Source organism: Amblyomma maculatum, chromosome 3 (genome assembly GCF_055883805.1).
Source record: "Amblyomma maculatum isolate TAMU_Amacu chromosome 3, ASM5588380v1, whole genome shotgun sequence".
NCBI lineage: Eukaryota > Metazoa > Arthropoda > Arachnida > Ixodida > Ixodidae > Amblyomma > Amblyomma maculatum.
Window position 1 is genome coordinate 58,539,213 of NC_139346.1, and position 26,775 is coordinate 58,565,987.

General features: G+C 45.3%; 1 protein-coding gene across 1 annotated transcript; it reads right to left on the bottom strand.

The window, feature by feature from the left end:
* Positions 1–10,089: 10,089 nt before the first annotated feature.
* On the bottom strand, positions 10,090–11,181 carry LOC146194826 (uncharacterized). Its single transcript, XM_084596647.1, has one exon. It carries the CDS (start codon positions 11,179–11,181, stop codon positions 10,090–10,092), a length of 1,092 nt encoding a protein of 363 aa, XP_084452773.1.
* Between the last annotated feature and the right edge of the window lie 15,594 nt (positions 11,182–26,775).

Genomic DNA, 26,775 nt, shown 5'->3' on the forward strand with positions numbered 1-26,775 from the left:
TACTTAACTAGAGTTTGCAATTCTTCCAGACTCTCAGCTAGCAGCACAGTATCGTCTGCATACATCAAACCGGGGAGGCGCTGCTCTACCGCCTTTCCACCTAATCTGTACGACAGGTTAAAACCTAGGTTACTGCCTTGTATCCTCCGTTCCAGGTTTATCATATAAAGCATGAACAGCACCGGTGATAGAGGACAGCCTTGTCTTAATCCTTTGCATACTTTGACATCCTCCGTACTTCTTATCCCTTCCCACGTAATTTCTACTTTGTTATCCCGGTATATTTCCTGTAGGAACTCTATTATCTCATAACCGCTACCTTCTTCTTTTAATATGTTCCACAGGAGTTCCCTGCATACGTTGTCGTACGCCCCGTTTGTGTCCAGGAAGGCCAAATACAAAGGTCTATTTTCCACTCTAGATATTTAGAGGCATTGGGTAAGCACGAACAGGCAATCATCTAAGCGTCTACCATTTCTAAAGCCGTTCTGAAGTTCTCCGAGTATCTTGTTACTTTCAACCCATGCTTGCACCTTTAATTTTACCGCCTGCATGGCTAACCTGTACATTACAGATGCTATGGTAATCGGCCTGTAGGATTTTATGTGCATCCTTTCTCCTTTCCCTATATAAATAAAATTCATTTTACTCTGCCGCCAGCTGTCCGGAATTTGCTTATTCGCTATGACTGTTTCCAAAGCTTTTAACAACGTTTCCTTACTTTTTGGACCTCGTTCATTAATCAGCTTGATCGGAATTCCAACTATTCCTGTAGATGTGTGTTTAGGAATATTTTTTTCTGCTTTTTTCTAGGTTAGATTGGTCAGTTCTAAGGTGCTTTGTATTCTGCTACCTTATGTTGCTTCCTGATTTGCGGAGATTACCCTATCGTCGTTCTTAAATGACTCGGCTATAACTGATGTAATGTAGTTCACTGCGTTGTCTCCCTTTAAACAATTTCCTTCGTTATCTTGAATCCGATCTTGCTTTCTTTGATTCTTCTTCCCTAGCCAGCTTATATGGTTCCAGAATTTTCTTGCTCCGCCTCTAGAGGCATCGTGTATATCAGCCATCCAGCGATCGGTGGACTGTCTTATTTTACTTTGGACGAGGGCCTGCACTTGAAGTTTCTTTTGTCGATATGATTCCCATTTTTGGTCGATTTCCTCCTGAGAAGCCTGTGCTTTCTTTGCCATTCGGTGTTCCCTTGAAGCAGCCCGTCGTTGTTCAATAGCTTGACTGATTTCCTTATTCCACCAGCTCCGTGGCTTCCTCTTTCCATTCCAGCGGTTTGCTACTTTAACCTCCTGAATTTTACTCCTTATGAGTAGTTCTACCTGTTCATAATCCCAGTCTTCCATGGGGCTTTTCTCTATTGCTTCCTCTATGTCTGCTGCTATCTGCGCTATTTGATCGTCGTTTAATTTTGCGTTTACGTTTTGTCTAAGTTCCATTTCTCTTTTCATCAAGGGCCCCATCTGCAGACTGATGCGTTTATGATCACTTCCCAGACTACACTCCCCTTCTTCGTCTATTTCCATTTTTGTGACCTTGCTATAAATTTCCTGCGACATTAGACAATAGTCAATGGTCGTCTGCCTGTTGCGGAATTCCCACGTGATTTGGCTTCACATTTTGTTTCTCTATTCACTATAACTAGATCGTGTCGCTCGCAGAAATCTAGCATTAGCTTCCCGTTACAATCCGTGTATCCATCCAGATCGTCGATGTGGCCGTTCATGTCCCCCAGCAGAATAATATTGGCCCCGTTTCCAAACTGGCTTATATCGTCACTGAGACATTCAACCAGATCCCTGGTTTCTTGCCTGCATTGATGTCCTGTTCCTAAATAAACTACTCCTAGACATGTCCTTATGCCGGCAATGGTTCCTGAAACCCAGATATGTTCTTTACAGGATGATTTAATTCTTTGCCAATTTGTTCCCTGGTGTATCAACATACCTACCTTTCCACCCTTTCTTTCCGTTCTCATTCTGTTGCATCCTTCCCAGACGTAGCCTTCTATAAACGGCGGATCTTCTAGATCCCTGAGATGAGTCTCGCAAAGAGCGTACACACCTATTTTGTCATCCTTCAACTGCTGTTCTATCTCTAGCCATTTCGCTCTTTTTCTACCTCCTTGCATGTTTATGTAGCTGATCCTAGTGTTAAATTTCTTTTTTGTACTTTTCTTTCTCGAACTACTCTTTGCCATTTTTGCGGGCTCAGCCTCCATTATTACACTTTCTTCTGCTTCACTTCTAACTACTTCTGTGCACGGAGTCCTTGCGGACCCCCTAAAAAAGCTACAGCCCTGCTTGCCAAGCGCCAGCCGATCCCTGCTCCGACCCTTCTGTTAAAATGAATGCCATCTCGCTGAAAAGCCCTACCAAAACCTGCTTTATGTACCTCCCTGTTTACCTCAACTACTTCGAAACGCTTCTCCAGGCTTAACTTTCTTATGTCTTGATTACCTGTCACCACGTCCTTTTCCACCTTTCCGTTCAATCCTAGCACCTCTGGTACTGTGCATACAACTATCTGCGTCTGCTGTGCTATCTCCCTGATCTCGTCAACTCCCTTAGCTAAACTTTCTACCCCTCCTGCAGCGTCACCATTTAGGACATCGTTTAGACCCGCGGCTACTATAACCATACTGCGCTCTGCGGAATCCTGCAACAGCCTATTTTTACTCTCTTTTAGTACAGCCCTCATTGTTCTCCCTGGGAAGGCTCCAACCAACACTCTCTTATCACCCCTTACACGTTCTAAGATATCTCGCTTGCACCTGTTCATGTTAGAATCTCCGGCGATAAGCACCTGGGCCTTCTCTCTCCCTCCCCCAACTGTTGGCTCCTGCTTTCGGTTATCTGTGTCCTTATCTCTAGGATTTTCATTCTTCCTTACTTCTTCCTTTTTTTCCGGCGTCTTCGTTGCATCTAAATAACTCTGACGGTTCGGATCCGCCTGACCTACTTTGCTTGTGCCTTCCATGCCAGTGCTGGCCCCAGCCACGTGGCCCGCATTGGAATGTTCGTCCTTGTTGGTTCCAAGGACAAAGTCGGCCCCTTTCTTTTCAATCTGAGTAAGCTGTCCAAGCAGTTTCTGATTTTCCGTCCTTAGCAAACGTACTTCATTTTCTAAATCCTCCACACGAGACACTAAACAGCCCATTTCTTGATCAAATCTATCTAGACGTGCATTCAGTACGCAACGTCGACACAAAAAGTCGCTGCCTTCCGCTTAACCAACAGAATCAAAACGCGTTTCTTTGAGATTAACCTGCGCCTCACACTGAGTACACTTTACCGTCTTTTGATTGACCATCTTAAGCGCTCATCGACTGAACTATAACTGTTACGAATTCTTAGAATATACAAATTGCCAAAAGAAGACATAAGAAACGACTAGCAAACACGCGTTAAAAACCAAATCTGCGAAAGCCAATAGCCTAGAAAAAAAATATTTATCTTAACAAGATAGCTAAACAATGAACGCCAAGAAAACCTAGCTGCCGGCACGAAAAACCAGGCCGCTAGGACCAAGAGCTAAAATCTATTCTTTAGGCTGCACCTAACCTAACTAGCTGAAAAAGAAATAAGGTAATAAAAGAAAGAACTCATCTATTTGACGCTTCGGAAGCTCCCGCTGTCGCCAGTCCGTCCGTTTCCGGTAGCCACGTGCAATCGGAGGAGCGATGAAACACGCGTCCGCACCACACGGCTGTCAACTGTCAACTCTACCATACTGCACTCAGAGGATTTACAAAAGTTAGCGCCATCTAGTGAAAGAAACAGAAACTGTGCGCGGCGGCCATGTTTTGTTCAGTCCGCCCGCGCCTCCCATAGAGTACGCTGTCAACGTGCGCCTTCGTGGAACCCGTGCTTGCACCGCAAGGTGCATTGGAATGATCACAAGTGATTGTTCCATTTTTGAACATCACAGAAGTCACTGTTAGCACCAAGCTCTATTCGAAATGATGCCAGCATGTTGTTGCGTGCCCTTCTGCAGCCAGCGCCCCGTCGTAGATGCGCACGGAATCAAGGTATACGCGTGTATGCGGCCGTTCGTTTGCAGTTCGAATCGGCTTTACAAGGGTCACTTGCATCATGTATAGCATTACTTCACGTCCCTCTGACTGGGAGCTAGCTCGCAGAACGTGCTATCACCTAAAACAGTAAGGTTGTTTTGTGCGCTATGGAGCCTTGTGAACTTGAAGGATACGCTTATGCTGCGATGGAGGACATGGGAGAAAGAGCAATGCATGTATAACGAACGCTATTGTGCAAATATGTTCTTTGAAACATTTTGTACGTAGGTTGCATTTACCATTGTGTATTTGATTTAAGACACGGGCATGATTACCGAAACTACTTTTTACAGTCGTACGAAATGGTTGTGCTTGGTGCAGAGAGCAATACGGTTATCTAGTGCGCCCGAGATACATGTTTCACGCTGCAAAAGCAAGCGGCTGCCAAACCCGCGGCGTCAAGAAAAGCAGGAAAAAGATGACATCCCACTAGTGTGTTGTAACATGCTCACGTACAGCCCGTTTCGACCGGTCCACGTCCAGAGCGCGCAGCCCAGGTTTTATACCTGCCAGCGCGGCCGATAAAAAAAAAAACGAAGCGTGCGATTCACTTTTGTGTGTTCTTTTCGAGTCACCCGATGGTTCGCTAATTCACAGCTACCTGAAATTCACTGGAATTTTTAAATATGTCGATTTCTTGTTTATTCCCTCTGTCATAAAATAAACATTTGAAGCCGTAATCTCATATGAAAGCGCTGACATTGGAAGCTTCGAGGAACTCGGAGGAGGAGGAACTCGGCTGAAACGAAACGAAATTTGAAAAGTCAACCAACATTACTGCGAAGTGTTTGTGATTTGTGCAACTGGCTGTGTTCATAAAATCAAATTTATATTATATCATATCGTTATAGAAATATTAGGGGGTCACTTAAGCTCCGCCGTAAAAGGTATAACGCGATAGTGTCTCTCTCTCATACACACACACGCACGATGTTTACTTTCTTTGCGTGTTATATTTTAGCTCTTTTATTTATTTATTTTATTTACCAAATACTACGGGCCCTAACTGGGCCCTAGCAGGAGGGGCGAAAAGAATACAATGCCGTGAAATATGAATTCATCAAAAATAACATACTACACACAAGTGTAGTACGTTATATGTTGTTATGTATGTTATATTTCTATGTTATGTTTGTTAATTACATTTCTATAATTTCTTTCTTTATTTTTATTTTATTTGGCGTTTTATATTTTTATACACCAATACGCATGCGTCAGCAACAATCGGCTTTCTATTCTGAGCAATTTGACACATTTGAACACATTCTTCAATTATTTCAATAAATCAATTACACATTCTAAATTTTCTTCCTTAGCATCACCAAGCACTGGTTTTTCATTCTGACACCTTAAACCCTTACTTTCCATTTTTTTCGTCTCTTTATTTCAGCAATTGATCAATTAATTACAAATATTTTATTAACTCGTTATCGCCTATCGCACACCAATCAATATTAAATCACTGGAAGCACAAATTACCATGGCCCTTTTTTTTACGCCGCCCCCGATTATTTCCGAGACTAGTGCCAACTGCTGCGTCGATGGCAATGGAAGAAAGGTGCTAAGCGCCAGTCCAACTTAAGTCAAATTACGCACGATCCTTTTATCATAAAATACAATGCATCCTCGCTCATTTCACCAACCAAGTATCTTCCAGTGGGATGAGCGACGGTGATTGCGCAAACCGAGCAAACAAACTCGCGATGATCTCCCATAGGCGTTTAAGTAAACAGCAAAGGCGCACAGACAAAAGAAATCCACATTACAGAACTCTGGATACTGTACCTGGATAGGGATGACGCTGCGGATTGCCGAGGGGGGGGGGGGGGCATGCACGACTCGTAGAGAAATTTGTAACTGCGCTCGGCAGCGCGGCCGGTGAGCCTCGCCACGTCTCGGCTGTCAAAAAAACCGCCAGGGACCGAACAGAGGTCCAGGCACAGCACACTTATACCCTTGTCACACGTGCAGTCTAACCATGGTTAAGCTTGACCGCGGTTAAGGCTATCCGCAGTTACGGACATTCACACGATAAACCTAACCGTATTTATTTTGCTAACCATGGTTACCGCAAACTGAGGTTGGCCACCTCAGTCAGGACCACTAACTGACAAAATGGCGGCCCCCATGTCCGACGCAAGTAGCTCAGCTAGCTCCGAAACGTGCTCCCAAAAGCGTATTAACTGGTCTGTGGCTGCCACAGAGGCGTTAATACGAATTTGGGAGGAGAATTTGAGCGGACTGCGTTCAAACACGCGTAACGCACGTATATACCGCGTTATGGCGGAAGAGCTGAACTTGGGCTTGCCGGCGGGTGAAGGCCCGTATACGCCAAAGCAAGTTCGACAAAAACTGGAAAATCTGAACAAGCAGTACCGGTGAGTAGCATGCTCCCTTCCTAGTGAAGAAACGATGAATTCTGTCGCACTTTATGTAATGTGTAGGCACAGGCGCGAGCGAGGACCGTCGCACTGTTGTCACTAGTGTTAGGCCTTACCTGCTGTCTCTACACCGCGCTGACGCGTTGAAAACAGCGGAAGACACGCAGCTTTTTCTAGACTAGATTTTCATGAATATACAGCGTCATTATCCCCGCGCGATCATTTATAGGCATGTGTATGCTTCATTGCTTTATCGGCAGCCGCTTCGGTTAGCTCGATATTAGTACTCGAGCGGCAAGCTACGAGCGCGGTGCCCTCGCAGCCACAGATCCAGACGACGAGAACACGGCGCCGCGCTTGTCGCCGTAGTTTTCGCATATATGGAGTTGTTTTTCAAATTGCGTGGGCGGTACATTTTCAGGTCACTCCATCAGTGCGCGATAAAACAATTGTCCATTTCACGTACAATATAGGTGTCATTTTACGGATTCTGCCATTTCCCTCTTGTAAATATTTACGTAGTCTTTGGTAGGTAAGAAAATTCATATAAAAAAACAGAGGTCCTGATCTATTTCGGAGTGCTTAATGTGTTAATGACATTGCATGTGCTAATTGTTCCTGCATCGCCACACTATTGTTTTGCATTTCCTGAACCCTTTCTGTCCGTGGCTCTTTGTTTTCACGACTTTGCTTCTCATAAAAGTATCAACACTGCAGATGTACATAATTGCATGCTGCAAAATTTCATTCAAGAAACTTTTCTGTGCAGAAAGCTGAGACGTTGCGGCACCACAACAGGTGCCAAGGGCATCGAATGGCCCTTTTACTGGACCCTGCATTCATTTCTTGGCTCACTGCCAATCAATGACAAGGACCTCATTGAATAAAGTTTGGAGGTAATCGGATGTTTTCATTAGAATGCTAGCACTATTCATTGTGCAGCTAATGCTGTAAACTAGATTTTAATGCATAAAAGCACGTATTCTTCTCAGCATGCCATACCATTTTTCATGTGTTATGCAGATTATTTAAAGGAAAATGAGGGGCTCGTTATTACAGAGTTTAAAGGAGCTGACAGTCTACGAGTCCAAAGCATACGTTGGGGATTTTTTTTTTGTTTATGTTTGGTTGTTGGCATTTGGCAAGAGTGTCTTATGGTGATTATCGGGACAACAAATATTAAATAAAAAGTGGAAGGAAAAACAACCTTCCGCTTTTCATTTAAAATTCTTTATCCCGATATCACCATAAGACTAATTCTTGTCAAATACCAACAACCAAAGATAAAAAAAAATCCCCAACATTTGCCTTGGACTCGTAGACTGTCAGCTCCTTTAAACATTTTTCATGTGATGTCACAGTACCATGCTGAAAATGATTGAAACAGTATACTGTGCCTGTGAACATGTTTTTTTTTTTGAATTTGTTGTATGTATCCAATGATGACCTGCAAGGTGGCAGGGCAAGCTGAAACTGGTTAAATTCATACTTAAGCATGACTGCTATATATTTCTTTTAAATAAAGAACCATAGTTTATGAAAGGATGATGTGAAAGGTGAAGGCCCAACAACTTGCTACACTAAATTCACACATAAATAAAGTATGTACCATGACCTCCTGAGCACTGCGAAGCCAAAGATGCAATATGTACAGTGCCACTCCTGAAGAAAAGAGCCTGGTCAAGAAAAATTAAAAAGTTATCTCGGGCTCGCTCACTGCCTGCAATTTTTCTATGCTAGAATGAATTTAGTGACTTTCAGCAAAGTTTATATTTAATAGGTAGTCATTCTGATCCACCATTTTCCTTGTGAACACATAATTTGCAAATGCTTAATTTCAGAAGCATATGTGACAGGAAAAGTTTTTGTAGATTTTTACCTGCAAAGTGAAAACCAATCAAGTGACTTTCAAAATAAAATAGGCGACCTATCACGCCATAGTCACATCTTGTACAGGCCAATGCCAACTGTCAAGAATGATTTCTTGAAAACATCTTTTTCATCGAAAACCAATAATGAATGGAACATGCTACCAAATTCCGCCGTCAAATCGCAATCACCTAGTACATGTTTAGGTAAGCTACATAGTGTTTTATTTTGTTTTATTTATATGGCAGAGTTTTGTTTTGCATAAATAGTGAATAGACTTCAGCGTTGTTTTCAATGCTTATTTTCTTATGTTGTTGCCTTTTGTTCCAGGTTTGAATGTTGTGCCATTTAAACCGCCTATGCTCAGGGTTGACTATATGAATAAAGGAAATGAAATGAGGGATGCTGCTTGCCTGCTAGCTTTCACGTGTCGAATTCTGCTGTACTTTGATGTCAAGTATTTTGTTTGACATATATATTGCCAACGGTTGGTGTCGCAGATGGCATGAAGTACAGGTTGCTTTGATATTACAAGCTTTGTCTTTTTGCCACACACAGGTCGCAATAATTGACCAAGCACCTGAAGATGCTGAGGTGGTATCTTGCTACCAGAGTGGTACTGACGTGCAGGCTACAAGCAGTGGCTCAGGTATTGAAACCCCTGCAGCCCCTGCAGCAGTGGCTGGACCATCATACACGAGCAGCAGCAGCAGCAACAGCAGCCTCACAAAAGCAAGCAGGAAAAGACCTGCTGCCTCAGTGCTAAACAGCCTGCTGACACTGCACCAGCAAGCAGAGGAACGTGCGGCCAAGGCAGCCTCTGACAGCCATGAGCTGAAAAAAAACAGCTCATCGAGCTGCAGAAAGACTCAAACAAAATGCAGAACAATATGATGGAAATGATGAAAGCATATTTTGCTTCCAAACAGAATGCTGAATAAATTTGTCTGGGGTCATTGCCTTCATGTGGTAAATGAAACAGTATATCAGCTGCAGTGTTCAGAAAGGCAATCCGAGAACCTCTGTGTCAATGCAGAATGTTATGAATCTTATTTTGCCTAAAATGTCAGTTTTGTTAAGTGTCTCCCTATACACTAAACATGATACTGTTAACTAGAACACAAGATAAGTACAATGAAGATAGAAACTGAGCTAGTTAGCAGTTTTCCTCCTAACTACCTGAAATGATGAACTGTAAAGCACATGTTAAAATCTAATCATCTATATTTCTCAAAACATCCACGAGGCAAATGTATACAAGTATTGTTTCTCATAATAGGAACACTCAAGGCAGTTAAGAAATTTCAGCCTAAATTGGCAGCTATTCAGCTAGGCTGGGAAAATGTATCCATAAAGTAGCCTCGATTCTTCGTGCATGGTGCACTGCCTGCCTGTTGCACAAAATAAAGTCACGCCAATGCTTAAAGAGGCATTTAGGTAGCACCAGTTAAATATTTCCCTTCTCTCCCAAGAGGCGAGGAAATGAATGGAATATAGGCCTCTATTTTTCATCTCTACTTCTCGACTTATGGTTCTTGGCTCATTATATACACTCGGTAGCGTACAACTTCACAGTGAAACTTGGGTACAGAAAGCACTTTTACTTCAGACAAGGAGCAAAATATTTCACAGCAGGGGGAAGCGGCAGAAGTGATTACAGTAAGTAGTAAATAGAAAGCACTCGAGCACATTTTTCACACACACACACACGCACAAAGAATAGCTGGGATGACAACTTTAGGGCAAAGTTCAACTTGAGGCAAAGTGGCTCATTAGGGCGTTGCGAACTTCAACACCTGATGGCTCAACCCGGCTGCTGGAGCAAGATGGCTGAGGACGGCCGCGGTCTCGGGCTTGTGCCTCATCGAACCAACTTGCATCACAGCAGTCAGCCATTTCTTCACAGATGTTGTGCACCACACAACATGTGCGGATCACATTGTTGACATTAGTAATGTCGCACTCGAGTCCTTTCAATAGAATACGAAAACGAGCCTTCAACCTTCCAAATGCATTTTCAACAATGCGTCTCGCTCGGCATAAGTGGTAATTGAACACTCCTGTAGGTGAGCCTGGTGGGCCTGGATTTGGGAATGGTTTCATGATATGATTCTGTAATGGAAATGCTTGATCGGCAAGCAGGAGGGGTTCTACTGTTACTCCTGCCACAACCTTTCCTTCAGCTCTGAATAGGTGACTGGCCAGTATACCTGGAAGGCTCGAGCTTTCAAATACACCAGCGTCGTGATTTCTTCCGGGAGACCCGACGTTCGTATACAAAAATCTGTACTTGTGGTCGGCGATGGCCAAAAGGATGGTACTGTACCATCCTTTATAGTTAAAGTAATCCGAGGCGTGCTCTTCTGGCGGACACACCTCAATGTGACAGCCGTCGAGGGCTCCCACGCCTTGCGGAAAGCCGGTCACAGCAGTAAACTGGTGAAGGTGTTCCGCCAACTCACTTCGCTTGGGAAGTCTCACCAACTTTTTGCCCAGCTGACGTACAACAACGGCGCAAAACTCCCGAAATATAGTATTCACAGTCGACCGGCCTAAGCCAAAAGCGTTGGCGATTGTTCGTTCTTCCGCAGAGGACGCGAGCCGATACAAACTTACAGCCACACGTTTATCCAAAGGGACTGCTCTCCGCATAGCCGTGTCTTGCCGCTGCATACACTCGCACAAATTCAGAATGTACCGGAAACTACTGCGGGTCACTCTGAAATGCGCCCTGAACTCGCTGTCCGGCAGGTGTGGCACCGTAGTCTCATACCACGACTGCCCTCGTGGATAAGCCCACAATCGCCGCTCGGAAGAGCAGAGCCGCGCAGTTATTGCCATGATGCGGCGACACCTTGCTTCAGCGTACTAACGCTCCTCTTCTGCTGCATCGATTGCTTCAAGCAAGTGCAACTGCTGGATGCGACGCTGGTGAAGCGCCACTTGCTGCATAGTGATCGTTGCCCAGAAATCGTCTTCATCGTCTCCAGTTTCCGCAAAACCATACTGTGCCATCGATTTCCCACAGCTGCCCGCTGAGAGGCGCAGTTGTGTGGTCTCACCAACTTCGTAAACACCAGCGCGCTCTGCGATTCTTGTCGAGGCACACTTCACTCACTGTGCAGTGCTACTGTCGCGAAACCACAAAGGTAATATTGTTTATAACAAGCGCACTCCTCAAACCACCTGTTCAGCCCACGAAGTTCAGCTAAGCCACCATAGTTCAGCCTACACGAACAAACCATATACAGAACTCCGGCTATTTGCGGCTAAAAATATGGCTACAAAGCCAACTACGACCACTGTTCAAAGACTGCTTCTATTTATCGCTAAAGTTGAAGAAAAGCACGTATTTAATGCATATCAAACATAACAAAACTGTTTATTGAAGCACTTATCTTCAATCTCCAGCCTAATGCTCTTATTATTTTATATTTAAAGGTTTGTAAACTTGAGGAACAAGGGCGAATACGCCAAGACCACGTGATAGTCCTTGCTGCTGTATTTGAGCGTGTGTAGCAGCGCCGCAGTTCAGTTTGCGGTAACTGCGGTAGGTCCGGTAACTGCGGTTAAGGCTGCTCGTGTGACAAGGGTAATATTGTTTATAACAAGCGCACTCCTCAAACCACCTGTTCAGCCCACGAAGTTCAGCTAAGCCACCATAGTTCAGCCTACACGAACAAACCATATACAGAACTCCATATACAGAAAGCGTAAACAGGGCGAACAAAACGGCGAGCGCTGACGGGCGGACACGAAGCGAACGGACTGAGCGAACAAAATATGGCGGCCAGCGCGGGATCAGCGTGCCGCTCACGGTTGCCAGACGTACTTTTGTAAACCCTCTATACTCCTGCCACACGGCAAATTCAATGTCATTTCCATCGAATAACATTCGTTCAAAAATGAAATTTCTTACCTAATGTCGAAAACGACATTAGATATCGAATGAGTTTGAAGAACTCAAGATAATGCGATCAACGAGCACATGCATGTGTTATGCATTTCGACAGCAGAGACTCGGTGAGAATATACATCTAAAATAAACAACAAAACACCCACAGGCACTATAATACAGCTGTGCGTCTCTGATTTTGTAGCTAATCATGGAGGTATATAAAATAATCCAAATAAAATCGCGAACGAAAAAAACAACAACCGGCGACCCCCGCTACCAACCAATCAGCCCCACCGCATTGAACGCGGGCGGCACTGGCCGCATTCCGTCGGCGCAGACACGGCGGATCCATTTCCGCTACCGCCACCAAAACATGGTAAAATCTGTTTACCTTAACAAAGCATGCTGGGATAAAGGAATATGAAAAAAATAATCTTTACTAAGGGTTACTGATATGTAACCGAAGTGAATGTCTGCTGACAGACCCGCTGCAGCAGCATGCGCCGGTGTGTGGGGGGCAGCTCATCCGCTCTCGTGCAGTAGCTCTGCTGCTAAGGCGTCGCCGAAATTACACCTTCCCTGTAATGTGAGATAATTTAAGACACAATCGAAATTATAATAACCTAGTTCCTCGAATAAGCAATTGAGTATTTCCAAAGCACCGTACGCTGCGGCTTCGATGCAACACAGTTTAGGCCTAGCGACCACTACGGCGCCGAGGCCGCGTCCGCCGATCTCGCGGACAGCACCCGTGCGGTAAGCTCGCGGCATTTGATGTGGCAAATGTTCCGATTTTGTAGTCTGCTTTCTTGATGAGGTTGGTCTCGCGCATTTTTTGACGGGCGTTTACGCCGAGCAAATGATCTTGTATAAGACGGGACAGGACGGGACTGTGGTACGTACGTTGCGCCATCGAGCTATATTAGAAGGTTCTATAAAAGCGCCGTCGATCAATACAATATACCCTGCCTATTTTACTTTTTGTTCTTGGCACTTGGATTCGTGTGCAAAGGGCAGGTTGTCGAAACAAACCGTGCGTTTTCCACACCCGGTTGCCGATGCACACACCTTCCATAACCTTTCGTAAACAAACGCAACCGACTCAGCCACTAACTTCATAATGAACAGCCGTAATCAACAGGTTGTTTACGAGGCATGCAAGACATGAATATGAATTTTAAGGCTGCTATCGTTTGCAGCGCACTCATTTTCGGAACGTATTGAAGGCGCACCAACATCTGTGTATCTATCGCAATTGCCATCATTTGCAAATAATTTAAGTTATGGTCGTGCAGCAGCGCGTCGAAAAAATGACATTAAACTGCACAAATGTCATTCGCTGGAATGACATTAAATTTTCTGTGTGGCAGAGTATAAGTGGCCCGAATTCAGACCAAGTCAGTAGTAAATGTATTGTCCTTTTCGATAGTAAAAGCGAAGCCAACTCCTTTCCTTTGAGCTTAATAGGGATTGGTTATGCGTTGCTATGAATAAAGAAATTAAGTCATGCTACCATAATTGAAGACCGATCTAACAACCGCCTTAGAAGCTGGTAGTTCAACTTGAAAATGAACTCTTTCAAACAGAGCATATATAGAAAATAGTTAATCCAGATGAGATAGGTTAGGAGTGAAGGGATTCGCCTACTTTCGGAGTTTATGCAACGATGTCTATGTGTCTATGTTGAGGAATTCCAGTTATTCGTATGCCAATATTCATTTTGGAATGTGCAATCTTCCTCTCTTTTTTCGACTGTTGGAGCAAATTTACCTCCGTTAACAGTAATCTTCAAGCTGTCGCACCAATTAACTTTTTTTATGTCTACAAGCACCTTCTAAAGCGCGTCATGAAAATTTCTTGTCTTAGATTTCCAGTAATAATTGAAGTCACCTCCAAACGATTTGGTATTAACCCTGAGGCTGACTGCTAGATGCAAAAAAAAAAATTAATTTGTACAGGCGCCAACACACAAACCATGGATCACCGCAGCCATACTACGAAGGCGTATGATATTTTGGGTGTGTAACTTTTACCAACTTCACCTTGACTAGTGAGATGTTGTTAATTTAATAAACTATGGAGGCATGACCAATTGTTGAATGAAGTTTTTCAGTATATGGCGTAAACAAATTACCCGATTGCGAAAGATGCTGTACAATAAGCTTTGATTGTTTCTGGCATTTGAGGCTAAGAGATATGTTGCATAATAACTGAAATAACTGCATTATACCATAAAATCACTTCGCAGGAACCATTAGAAGAATAGGTTTTGCAGTGTCTAAGGATGACATACTCTGTATATAAGAGGCTGTACTGCTTATCCATGTGAACGTTATTACCTATTTTCAAACCTGCTTTGATTCGTGTGTATTGAAATAATTCAGCCGTGTCCTATAGATAAAAGCATTTAGGGGTTATTTTTTACGTCCCTTTGACGTGCATTTTTTATAAAGAAGATATGATTATATGGACTGCGGTTAATTTCATAGATATTTGTTAACAATTTCAGAGGTGTATTGTCATTCAAAGTGGTCGGTCAATCATTTATCTTCTTCACATGCTCAGTTGCCATAAATGCGAAATTATATTAATAAAAGTGAACAAATATGGCTATTCAATTATTTGTGTATCCTCTGACACGTTTCCTTGAGGTTTGGTAAACATCATATCTGTTCGCATTGAGAAAGCTGCAATATTGTTTTAGAAATATCTGAAAAATATTTTCGGGTGGTAATAACGTAGTGAATTTTAGAACATTTGTTCTGCGTTAAAAGCTTTACACTGTTTAGGCAACATTCAATCCACGACAGAATCCTCCTCTTCAAGGACGAGTTTTCGACATTATTTGAAAAACACAGCTGGGAACAAATGAGCGCGAATACAAGCAATGATTAGTGGCAACATTCAACACTGACTTTATTGAAGATCAGCAGAATTATGCGCACCCGAATATGCTGAACGAAGAAGGACGTGCGAACGCATTACAAACTGCCCCATTCCGTCATCAAGGAACCAAGCTGTTTGCTCTATATCAGGTCACAGATGGCCTGTTGAAGCGTGGAACTCCTGCTCGAGCAATTACAGACGCGTTCTTGATTTCTCTAGTCAGGTCGTTAGGGCTGCGATGCAAAATGACCGTTTTATCGAGCAAAGATCATGAGGTGGTCTCAGTTCGCATTTTTTAAATGTGCAGCCAGATGTGTCGAAACTTAGACAACTGCTGAGGATCGGTACATTTTCTAACCAAAGGCAAAATGAGGAGGCTTGGATATTAGGCTGCTTGTTGACTGCCTAGTTCATGTTGCTTTCAAAGTCCTTTTGAGCTATGGTCGTGTCTAAATAGAACAGACCTGTCCCTGCTGTGGTATCGCGAAGTGTTATCAAAGCTGCGGAACTACCTCGCCTCAGCCACGCTCCACGCTCTCTCCGCTCACCCTTGCCACTGTGGTAAGGTGGCTCATTATAGCGCCCTGTGCCAGCCACCGCAGCGCATTTCGTTCGTTTCCGTTATGATGGAATAAAGCCGCTCCTGTCTGAGTTATGCTGCCTCAGTTGTCTTGCCTAAACACGACATAATGGCAACGAGGATGGGATATCTGCGCCGGTGTTACGCCCACTGAAGACTTTCGGCACAAGACCAAGAACTGTAGCATCTACAGCAACAGGAACGCCTTCGCCATGACTACTTTCGGGCAAGGAGCATTTTGATGATTCTACGACTGATTGGCTTTCGTATGAAGAGCGGTTAGAAGCATATTTGCGTGCTAACAAGGTTCCGGAAGACTTAAAAGTAGACTTGCTCCTGAGTTTGATCGGACCGCAAACTTACGCACTTCTCAAGTCACTGACTATTCCGGATAAGCCCTCGTCTAAGCCCTATGCAACGCTCATAACGCTACTTCGCAATCACTTATCTCCGAAGCCGTCGGTAATCGGCGAAAGAGCAAAATTTCACCGCCGGTCACAGAAAGAAACTGAAACCATATTGGAGTTCGTGGCCGAGATAAGACACCTTGCTCAGACATGCAATTCCGGCAAGTTCTTGGATCAGTCATTGCGCGACCGATTTGTCTCTGGGTTACAGCGCGTCGACATCCAACGGCATTTATTTGCCAAAGATAATGCCCTAACTTTCCAAAAAGCTGTCGAGCGTGCCTTGTCTTTTGAAGCAGCAGTGCGAAATGCGACAGAAGCGCACGTAGTGCACGAAAGGGACGCCAATATACGTAAAATGCCTAGCTCAAGGCCAACTCCCGAAGCAAAGGCCGTACCATGTTATCGATGCGTTTCGCCCAAGCACGAAGCAGCATCTTGTCCACATTTGCAAGCAACTTGTTATAAGTGCCAAAAGAAGGGACACATTCAACGAGTTTGCACAAGTCGTCCGCGACGTGTGAAAACGCTCACAGTAAGCTCATTCAACAGGCAAGCAAAACTTGCTTTGAATGACGTTACTTTAGACACACGTGCAGTGCCTTTTATGGTGACAGTCAAAGTTAGCAGTGTACCGTTACAGATGGAGCTGGACACCGGAGCTGCTGTCTCGATAATTTCACGCAACCACTGCAGGCGGCTTTTTTCATATCTGCACGCGCAACGAACCAGTCTTCGACTAGGCACGTACACGGGTGAAGTAATCAAGCCCATTGGAGTGCTTGAAGTCAACGTGTAAACGAACGGCCAAAAGCAGCGCCTACCGCTCTGCGTGGTGCCACAAGACGGACACTCACTTCTGGGACAGGAGTGGCTACAAAAGATTTGGCTTGACTGGAGCCGTATCTAAGAGCTGAACGCCGTTAGGAGTTTGCCTTGTGCGACCGAAGAGTCGTCGGAGAAACTTCAGGCCTTGCTACGAAAGTACACGCAACTGCTCAGCAAAGACTTAAGCAGCATAAATGGTGAGAAAACTACTCTTTATTTCAAAGACAATCAAGAGCCTAGATTTTTGAAGGCAAGGACTGTGCCATTCGCATTACGTCCGGCAGTAGAACAGGAACTTGTGAAGCTAGAAAAGCTTGGCGTTATCTCACCATTGGCTAGCTGCAAGTTTGCTACGCCGGTTGTGCCGGTCATTAAAGCTGATGGCTCGATAAGACTGTGCGGTGACTACAAGGTCACCCTGAATCCAATTCTAGACACTGAGCATTATGCGCTTCCAAGAGCAGATGAGCTTTTTGCAATCCATGCGGGAGGAAAGTTCTCGAAACTTGACCTCAACAGAGCCTACCAGCAGGTAGAAATGGACGAACGGTCGAAAGAATACTTGACGCTAAATACACACAAAGGGTTGTACGCCGTCAACCGCCTGCCTTTTGGCATAGCATCAGCTCCTGCAATCTTTCAAAGGATAATGGATAACATGCTGAAAGGACTCGAGGGGGTTGCATGTTACATTGGTGACATCCTCGTAACGGGAAAGACTGATGAAGAGCACCTGCGTAACCTAGAAGCTGTTCTGAAACGCTTGTCAGAAAGAGGCGTTAAGGTGAAGACTCCTAAATGTCAGTTCTTTAAGGACCAGCTTGAGTACCTCGGTCACATTGAAAGCGCTGATGGCGTGCGTCCAGCCGATGACAAAGTGGTAGCTATTTCAAAGGCACCGAGGCCAAATGACAAGCATCAGCTGCAGTCCCTGCCTGGCCTAGTTAACTACAATGGAAAGTTCATTCCCAATCTACCCAGGGTAATCGCACCGCTCAACAGGCTTTTACGCAGTGATGTGCCCTGGGTGTGGAGCAGGGAATGCGAGAACGCCTTCGTTGAAGTTTAGAAGTTGCTGTCCATGCCACCCGTGCTTACCCACTACGAGCCCGGATTGCCACTACAGCTGTCTTGCGACGCATCAGCATACGGCATCGGAGCCGTGCTCTCACGTCCTACCAAATGGTATGTGCAAGACAATAGCATACGCATCAAGAACATTGACTAAGGCAGAGGCTAGCTACAGCCAAATTGAGAAAGAGGCACTCGTCCTAATTTTCGGTGTGAAAAAGTTTCACTACTACCTCTATGGCCGTTCATCCATTCTTGTAAGCTAACATAAGCCATTGCTCACCGTTCTCGAGCCCAAAACAGGCATTCCTACAATAGCTGCAGGGAGATTGCAGCGTTGGGCCGTTTTGTTATCTGCCTACAACTACACTACACGCTCAAGTACAAGTCGTCAGCAGAAAACGCAGACTCGGATTGCCTTTCGCGGCTGCCGTTGCATGACAATGATGATGAAGCACCGGAAGATAAATTCTACGTTCTGCGTTTTGACTCGCTTCCAGTAAACTGCCGTGACATACCACGCGAGACCAGTCGTGACCCTGTACTCAAAGCAGTCATGCAGTACGTTTTGAACCACTGGCCGAATCGCGCTCCGAATGACTTACTGAAGCCGTTTTTCTACAGACGTTTGGAGTTGTCTTTGCAGCAAGAATGCCTGGTGCTGGGAACTCGCGTCGTCATTCCTGAGCGCTTCCAATCGTTCATGCTTGAGGAGCTGCACCAGGGGCACCCTGGAATCGTCAGGACGAAGGAGTTGGCGAGAAGTTACGTGCGGTGGCCAACGATTGACAGAGACATTGAAAAGAAAGTGAGTGCATGTCAGTCGTGCCAGTCGCGGCGCAACATGCCGTGCCCTGCTCCGCTTCATCCATGGGCGTGGCCTAGCCGGCCCTGGGAACGGGTTCACGTCGACTTCGCAGGCCAATTCAGAGGTGCGATGCTCTTGATAGTCATAGACGCTCATTCTAAGTGGCCAGAAGTGTTTGAAATGAAAGATACATCCGCAGAGAAAACCATTGACCGTCTTCATGAACTTTCCAGATACGCTTGTATCGGATAACGGTCCACAATTCACATCGGACGCGTTCTCAAAATACATGCGCAGCATTGGCACCCGTCATGTTCGCACAGCGCAGCATCATCCAAGCAGCAATGAACAGGCTGAGCGCTTCGTGCAGTCACTCAAGTCTGCGTTGCGTAAGATTCCGTCCGTACCCCTACGCTCAGCTATTGCTGATTTTCTTTTGGCGTATCGCAACACTCCTCCTACAATCTTTGGGGAAGTTCCTGCCCTCCTCCTGCTTGGCAGACGTCTTCGCACAAGGTTGGATCTTGTAAAACCTACAATCCAATCAAAAGTATCGGGTATGCAGTTTGACCAAACCTTAAGGCGTAAGTCATGCTATCACAAAGAGCGACTTTTTAAAGTTGGTGATAGTGTAAAGGTCAGGAACTTCAGGCGCGGAGAAAAATGGTTTTCAGCGACCATTTTGGCGCAAACTGGTCCAGTCTCGTACCGCTTAAGTGTCGTAACTCCTAGAGGTGTTTTTCAGTGGGTTCGGCACAAGAACCACATCGTCCGACTGGCTCCAGAAGAAGACACATCTGCTCCTCTGGCGCCATACCCGGAATCTGATGAGGAAGCGGAGTCCTGCCGGTCTCCCCGTCAACAGGCTGGAGTGCAAGACAGCCATTCGGATACAGAACCTGCAGAACGGCGGTACCCACTTGGGGAGAGGAGACCACCCGACCGCTATTTTCTGTGAACAGGAATTGGTTTTTAACTGTAAATAAGTGCGGAGGGATATGGTATCGCGAAGTGTTATCAAAGCTGCGGAACTACCTCGCCTCAGCCACGCTCTCTCCGCTCACCCTTGCCACTGTGATAAGGTGGCTTATTAAAGCGGGCTGCGCCAGCCACCGCAGCGCATTTCTTTCGTTTCCGTTATGACGGAATAAAGCCGTTCCTGTCTGAGCTATGCTGCCTCAATGAACACTTACGGGACAACTGCCGCTTTAATCCACCAGATATAAAAACTTATCTAAACATTGTTTAAGCTGCTGTTCTCACTTTCGTTTCAGAACACCTTAAGCAGTTGGCTGTTCTAAAATGTACCTAGTAAGAGAGCGTCCTGAGGTACCCTTTAAAGGTTAGGATCCGGTGATTAAATCGGCGATACATAATTTGTTTTGTAACGAAAATAAACTAGGTTATTACACACTAGCCACAAATTTTGCTCTAAGGGCAGCCATCCGCGTTTTACTCTGTATCACGGGAATGAACTTCGGTTGAAACGGAGCGCAGAACCTCGTGAGCTCGAAAGCCACTCCGTCTGCTCCTCCGCTGAGATCTGCCGGAGTTCGAGCGGAGCTCTGAATCTACGATTCTAACGGTGTACAAAATGTATAAAAAACAACGTATGATAGTTGAGATTGCTCAACGCCGAAGTGATAGATTGTTCCGTGGAAAGTATGCTCCTGTGCGTTTTGTTTTATCTGTTTTGCAATTGAAGCGGCATGCTTTGGTATCAGCGAGAGATACTCAAGAGCAGACATGGCAAACACCGCCTTGAGCCAGCTCCGCCAAGCGAGGCGGACGCTGCAATCAAAGCTGCGTACAGTACTCCTAACCTTTTGACACTGCGCTACTGTTCGGTGCCCGACAGCCTGGAGGGTTTGTCTGCTGCCTCTCTTGAAATGGTTGGTGTGAGCGGCGCCTCCGCTTTTTCCTTGCACGAGTACGACGAGCTGATGGGAGTGAAAAAGATGCCTGCGCGAGTGATGCCAAGGATTGGGTTGCGCCGAGCGAGGAGGACACTGCGGAGAAGTAAGCCTAACGTTCTCAAACTGCGCCTCATTGGCGAGCTCGGCAAACCGGACGGGTTCCCTGCGGCCTTTGTTAAAATGAGTACGTGTGCGGCGCTTGCGCGGCACTTGCTTATTTGCCACCTACGGTTTCCAAGTGCGAATGAGAAGACGCGTGCGCGAGTTGTTCCCTAAAGTGGACATTGTGAACGACTCGAGAGTGTTGTATGGGCACCAATACAAGTTCTTGCAATTTTTTTATCACCCCCCTAGTCTGCGGAATATTCTGTCTTCATATAGCAGCCCTTAAACATCAGCTTGAACTCAATCGTATGACTGTCTGGGCGAAAAATGGCATCGTAAGTGTTTTTGCCTTGTATCCGTATGGGCGGAAAATATCACCGTAGGTATTTCTGCGCCTTGCCTCTTAATGGCCTTATACCGGCAGCCAAGAGTGCTTTACTGTGAGCATCAGGATAAAATACCATGTTAGAGCCGGTATATTTTTTAAGGACACGTTGCTTTTGCGATTTGTACGACTATACGCTTGCGTTTCAAATGCTTGGAGAAATAAGATGTTATACGTTCGTAACTCATCGTAGAAAAACATGCCGGACCGGTAGAAAAGAAGAAAAGGACAGATGCTCTAGTCGCTGTTGACAACTTATTCACAAATTCAAAAAACACATTTCATCACCTTTTTTTTTGTTTCATATGGGCTGCTTTCCTGAATGCTGAACTTAGGAGGGCATAGGTGAGTGAGTGAGTGAATGAGTGAGTGAGTGAGCGAGAGTGAGTGAGTGAGTGAGTCAGTCAGTGAGTCAGCGAGTCAATGAACGAGCGAGCGAGCGAACGAGCCTGTGAATGGTTTTGTGAGTGAGGAATTGATTAAATAAACTTCATACAATTTTTACCTAACGAACGGGCAACATGTTAGGCATTCAATTTTCGGGGGTCATATTTCAGGACTTAACTGGCTTCCGCAAGCCCATTTCCACTCTTGAAAAAAAAAAAAAGCAGCTGGTCCTCTATGTATGAGCTGACTGGGAGTGTCTCCCACTGATCTATATTTCTATCGGTTATGTGAGGATCTATATTTTGTTATTTGCATTCACTACCATGCTATGTGATACAGAGTTTATGTTAATCACCTGCACGATGGCATACGTCTCTAAAGGCTTTGATGTGTAACTTGTGGAAGGTATGCAAATCGACGAAGGACCAGTCTGTAGCTTAAGCACGTAGGTGCCTTCTTCGCCTTTAGTTTACGATATGGTGATGAATAGATCATATGGTTCCCCCTCAGTTCAGTTAGTTCAGTCCTTCAGTCGTGTATGACTCTTCGTGACCCTATGGACCATGTCACGCCACGCTTTCCGGTCTCTCACTATCTTCCTAACATCACATAACTTCATCTGCAGTGCCTCGAGGATGCCATCTAACCATCGCGTTCGCTGCCTACCCCTTCTCCGGCGACCCTCAACCTTTCCCAACATCAAACCTTTCTCCAGCGACTCCTCCCTTCTCATCAGATGACCAAAGTAGCTGAGCTTTAACTTTAGAATTTGAACCTCCAATGAGCAGTCAGGGTTTATGGCCGGCAATATTGACTGATTTGATCTTCTGGGAGTCCAAGGAACTCTCAAGAGTCTTCGCCAGCACCGCAATTCAAACGCGTCAATTCTTCGGCGGTCAGCCTTTTTCACAGTCCAACTCTCGCATCCATACATCACAACTGGAAAGACCATAGCACGAGTTATACGGATCTTGGTTGGCAGACTAATGTCTCTGCTGTTTACTAGGCGGTCAAGGCTAACCATTGCTCTCTTTCCCAGAAGCAGGCGTCTCCTAATTTCATGGCTGCAGTCTCCTTCCGAGGTAATCTTGGAGCCCAAGAAGAGAAGATCTGTCACAGCTTCCACTTCTAGTCCCTTGATGTTCCAGGACTTGATAAGGCAAGACGCCATTATCTTTGTCTCTTTAATGTTCAGTTTAAGCCCAAACTTCTCACTCTCTTCTTGCGCGCGCATCAGAAGTCTCGAGTTCCCCTACACTTTCTGCCATTAAAGTGGTATCATCCGCATATCTAAGGTTGTTGATACGTTTTCCAGCAATCTTCACCCCAGCTGAAGACTCGCCCAGACCGGCCTTCCGCATGATGCACTCTGCATAGAGGTTAAATAGGCAGGGCGACAGTATGCAGCCTTGCCTCACTCCTTTCTCAATCGGAAACCAATCAGTAAGACCATGCCCAGTTCTGACTGTGGCCTCGTGCCCTTCATACAGGTTCCTGAGGAGACAGATGAGGTGAATTGGAACTCCCATCTCTTGGAGAGCTTGCCACAATTTCTGCTGTGATCTACGCAGTCAAACGCTTTCGCATAATCAATAAAGCAGAAGTAGATGGGTTTCTGGAACTCTCTTGCTTTTTCCATGATCCAGCGAAGGTTGGCAACTTGGTCTCTAGTTCCTCTACCCTTGCGAAACCCAGTTTGCACGTCCGGAAGCTCCCGATCCACAAACTGCTGCAGCCTACCTAGCAGGATTTTCAACATCACCTTGCTAGCATGCGAAATTAGCGCGATCGTGCGGTAGTTGGAACAATCTTTGGCACTGCCTTTCTTTGGAATGGGGATGTAAACTGACCTCCTCCAATCCTGTGGCCACTGCAGGGTTGTCGAAATCTTCTGACATAATGTATGCAGAATGTTAACAGCATCATGATTGAGGTTTTAAAGCAACTCAGCTGGAATGCCATCAATTCCGCTAGCTTTGTTCTTAGCAAGGCTGGCTAAGGCCCATTCAACTTCACTCTTCAGGATGCCCGGCTCGAGATCAGTGATCACAACCGTCTTCTGCTGGGTTTGCACATTCGGGTCCTTCTTGTACAGTTCTGTGTATTCCTGCCACCTCTTCTTTATCTCTGCGGCTTCAGTGAGGTCCTTGCCTCGTTTGTCCTTTATCACGCCCAGCTTAGCACAGAGGCTTGCTTTGATATCTTTGATTGTCTTATACAGAGCTCTTGTGTTCCTTAATTGGCTGTTGTCCTCAACTGCTTGGCACTGTATGTTCAGGAAGGCATTCTTATCTCTCTGTGCTATTTTCTGAAAATCCGCATTGAGAACCTTGTATCTTTCTCTTTCCCCCATAACTTTTGCCATCCTCCTTTCCTCGGCTATTTGCAAAGCCTCTTCAGATAACCAGTTTGCTTTCTTGCATTTCTTTTTCTTTGGAACTACCTTAGTAGCAACTTCTTATATTATATCACGAACATCAGTCCACATCTCTTCAGGCTCTTTGTCTTCTAGATCTAATTCTTGAAATCGATTCCTCACTTCCACAGCATATTCTAATGGAACTTGATCCAGATTATACCTGAAAGGCCTTCTAGTTTTCTGCGTTTTCCTCAATCGAAGCCTAATCTTGGCAACAAGAAGCTGATGATCGGTGCCACAATCGGCCCCAGGCCTTGTCTTTACTGCTTGTATAGCACTTCCCCATCTCTGCCGGCAAATAATATAATCGATCTGATTCCTGTACAGACCATCCGGTGAAGTCCATGTGTACAGGCGCCTCTTGTGCTGTTGAAAATGAGTATTCGCTATGGTCCGGTTATTTTCGTGACAAAACTCTACTAGCCTCTGCCCAGCTTCATTTGGCTCACCAAGACCGAACTTGCCTGTAATTCCGGATATTTCTTCACTCCTTACATTAGCATTCCAGTCTCCTATGAGAAAAACGACGTCTGATGATGGGGTGCGGTCTAAAAGGCATTGTAGGTCCGCATAAAATCTCTCAACGTCCGCTTCTTCAGCAGTAGTGGTCGGTACATAGACTTGGATAACTGTTATGTTAAAAGGGTGACCTTGGATCCGAAGTGAAATCATTCGGTCGTTTTTGGGGTTGTACCCAAGCACTGCTTTGCCCATTCTTGTGTTTACTATGAGAGCGACCCCATTCCTTCTCTTGGATTCGTGCCCACAATAAAAGACATAATGGTCGCCGGAGTTAAATTCTCCCATTCCGGTCCACTTGAGCTCGCTGATACCCGAGATATCAATGTTCAATCTGTCCATTTCTCGCTTGACGACATCCAGTTTACCTTGCGTCATAGATCTTACATTCGATGTTGCTATGTGATACATCTCCTTGCAACATCGGACTTTCCGGTCGCTTCCCGACACATCCACAACTGATCGTCCTTTTGGCTTTAGCCCAGCCGCTTCATTCGTCCTGGAGTTACTAGGAATCGCCCGTTGTTCATCCCCAGTAACATGTGGGACGCCTTCCAACCTGGGGGGCTCATCTTCCGTTGCCATATCATTAATGGTATTGTGACTGGCCATAGGGTTTTCTTGGCAGGAAATACTGGAGTGGGTTGCCATTACCTTCTCCAGTGAATCACATTTTGTCGGAACTCTCCGCCGTGACCTGTCTATCTTGGGTGGCCCTACACAGCAGAGCTCACGACTTCATCGAGTTTCGCAAGCCCCTCCGCCAAGACAAGGCAGTGATCCATGAAGGGGATGGTTCCCCCTATATAGGTTCTATTTTAGGTCTTCTAAAAGGATATGTTAGGGGCCGAGTAGGTTGCGAGTCCACAGGCCGCTCTATTCGAATGTAGGTTTCCTATAATCTATTCGTGTCCAGGTACCATAGTTACCAATTCGGTTAAATTCTATTCTGTCTCCGTCGAGTTCGGTCGGCATTACGGGCCATTATTACAATATTGGTGACGCAAAGTGGCAATCAACTTCGTTGCTTTAACGGGTACGTCGTTCAACCGCTGATTTCCAGTATGCTGATTCATTCCCAACCTTGGTTGTCGCTTTCATATTTTTTTTTTCGAAAACCAAGGACGTCGTGTAATGCGCGGTGTCATTGCACGAAAAAAAAAACGAAAGTGGTCGAAATTCTCTCAGCCCCTTTTTAAGGTGTTCTGCACAGCCTGAGCCACTTCGGGACGTTAAACTCCAATGAAGCAGGCCACAGTAAACAAGTCAAAGATTATTTATTTTAAAAGAGGGTTTGATGGTTCATTCATTAAAAAAAAAAGCCTCTTTTGAGAGCCCAACCGCGTACTCCTCTCTGAGCAAACGTTTAACTATAGGAAACTTATGTTTCGTCCGGTAATGAGAGCCGCCTTTGATCATCTGCGGGAATATAGCGGGAGTACGCAGTTGTCGCTGCAGAGCTTAGCCGCATATTGTCTTCAAGCAGGTGGTGCTGATGCGAGCCTCTGCCTTTTCGGCCGTGCCCTCAGCACGCTCGCTATCCTCGAGACTTTCCCGAGCTTCGGGCTCAGCCGCATTTTCGGCTAACGGCATTGCCGACATCTCTGTAGGGATGGGAAAAATACAGAAGAGTTTAATAACACAACAGTCATGAAATACTGAGAAGCAATAACAATTCAATTTATGTTAAATGCAGGCACGATTGCTTCCATAGTTCGACATTACATATGGGTGATGTTGCTTAAACGTGACCATATAATCGCATGAAGCAAAAACCTAAAAACAAAAAAAAAACATTATGACGTTGCCTTCGGCGTGCCCTAATCGTTCAGAGATTATAGAATACTCGTTGTGGTTGCTCTTTTTTGTAACTTAGAATTTTTTTTGGTATAAAGTGTTATTGCGGGTAGCCAGGCTAGGCAACCATGAGCAGAGACGTAGCATATCTAATGAGTTTTTGCATTTCTACTGTGAGTTTATAAGTGGCCGTTTTTTTCTAAATAGATCTGCATGAGAGTGCGGTGCTCACCTGGACGCCGTAAGTAGGTGTACTACTGGGTGCGGGGAGGATTAAGCACTAATGTTGTAGAGGTGGGTCCTCCAAAGTGCAAGATTCACACGAGTATATGATGCACGCTTTCCCCTCGACTGTATCGCTCGCTATGAGGCACTTTCTCCTTATAACGACGATAAGATGTCTTCTGGACATGTTATATCTACCGCTTA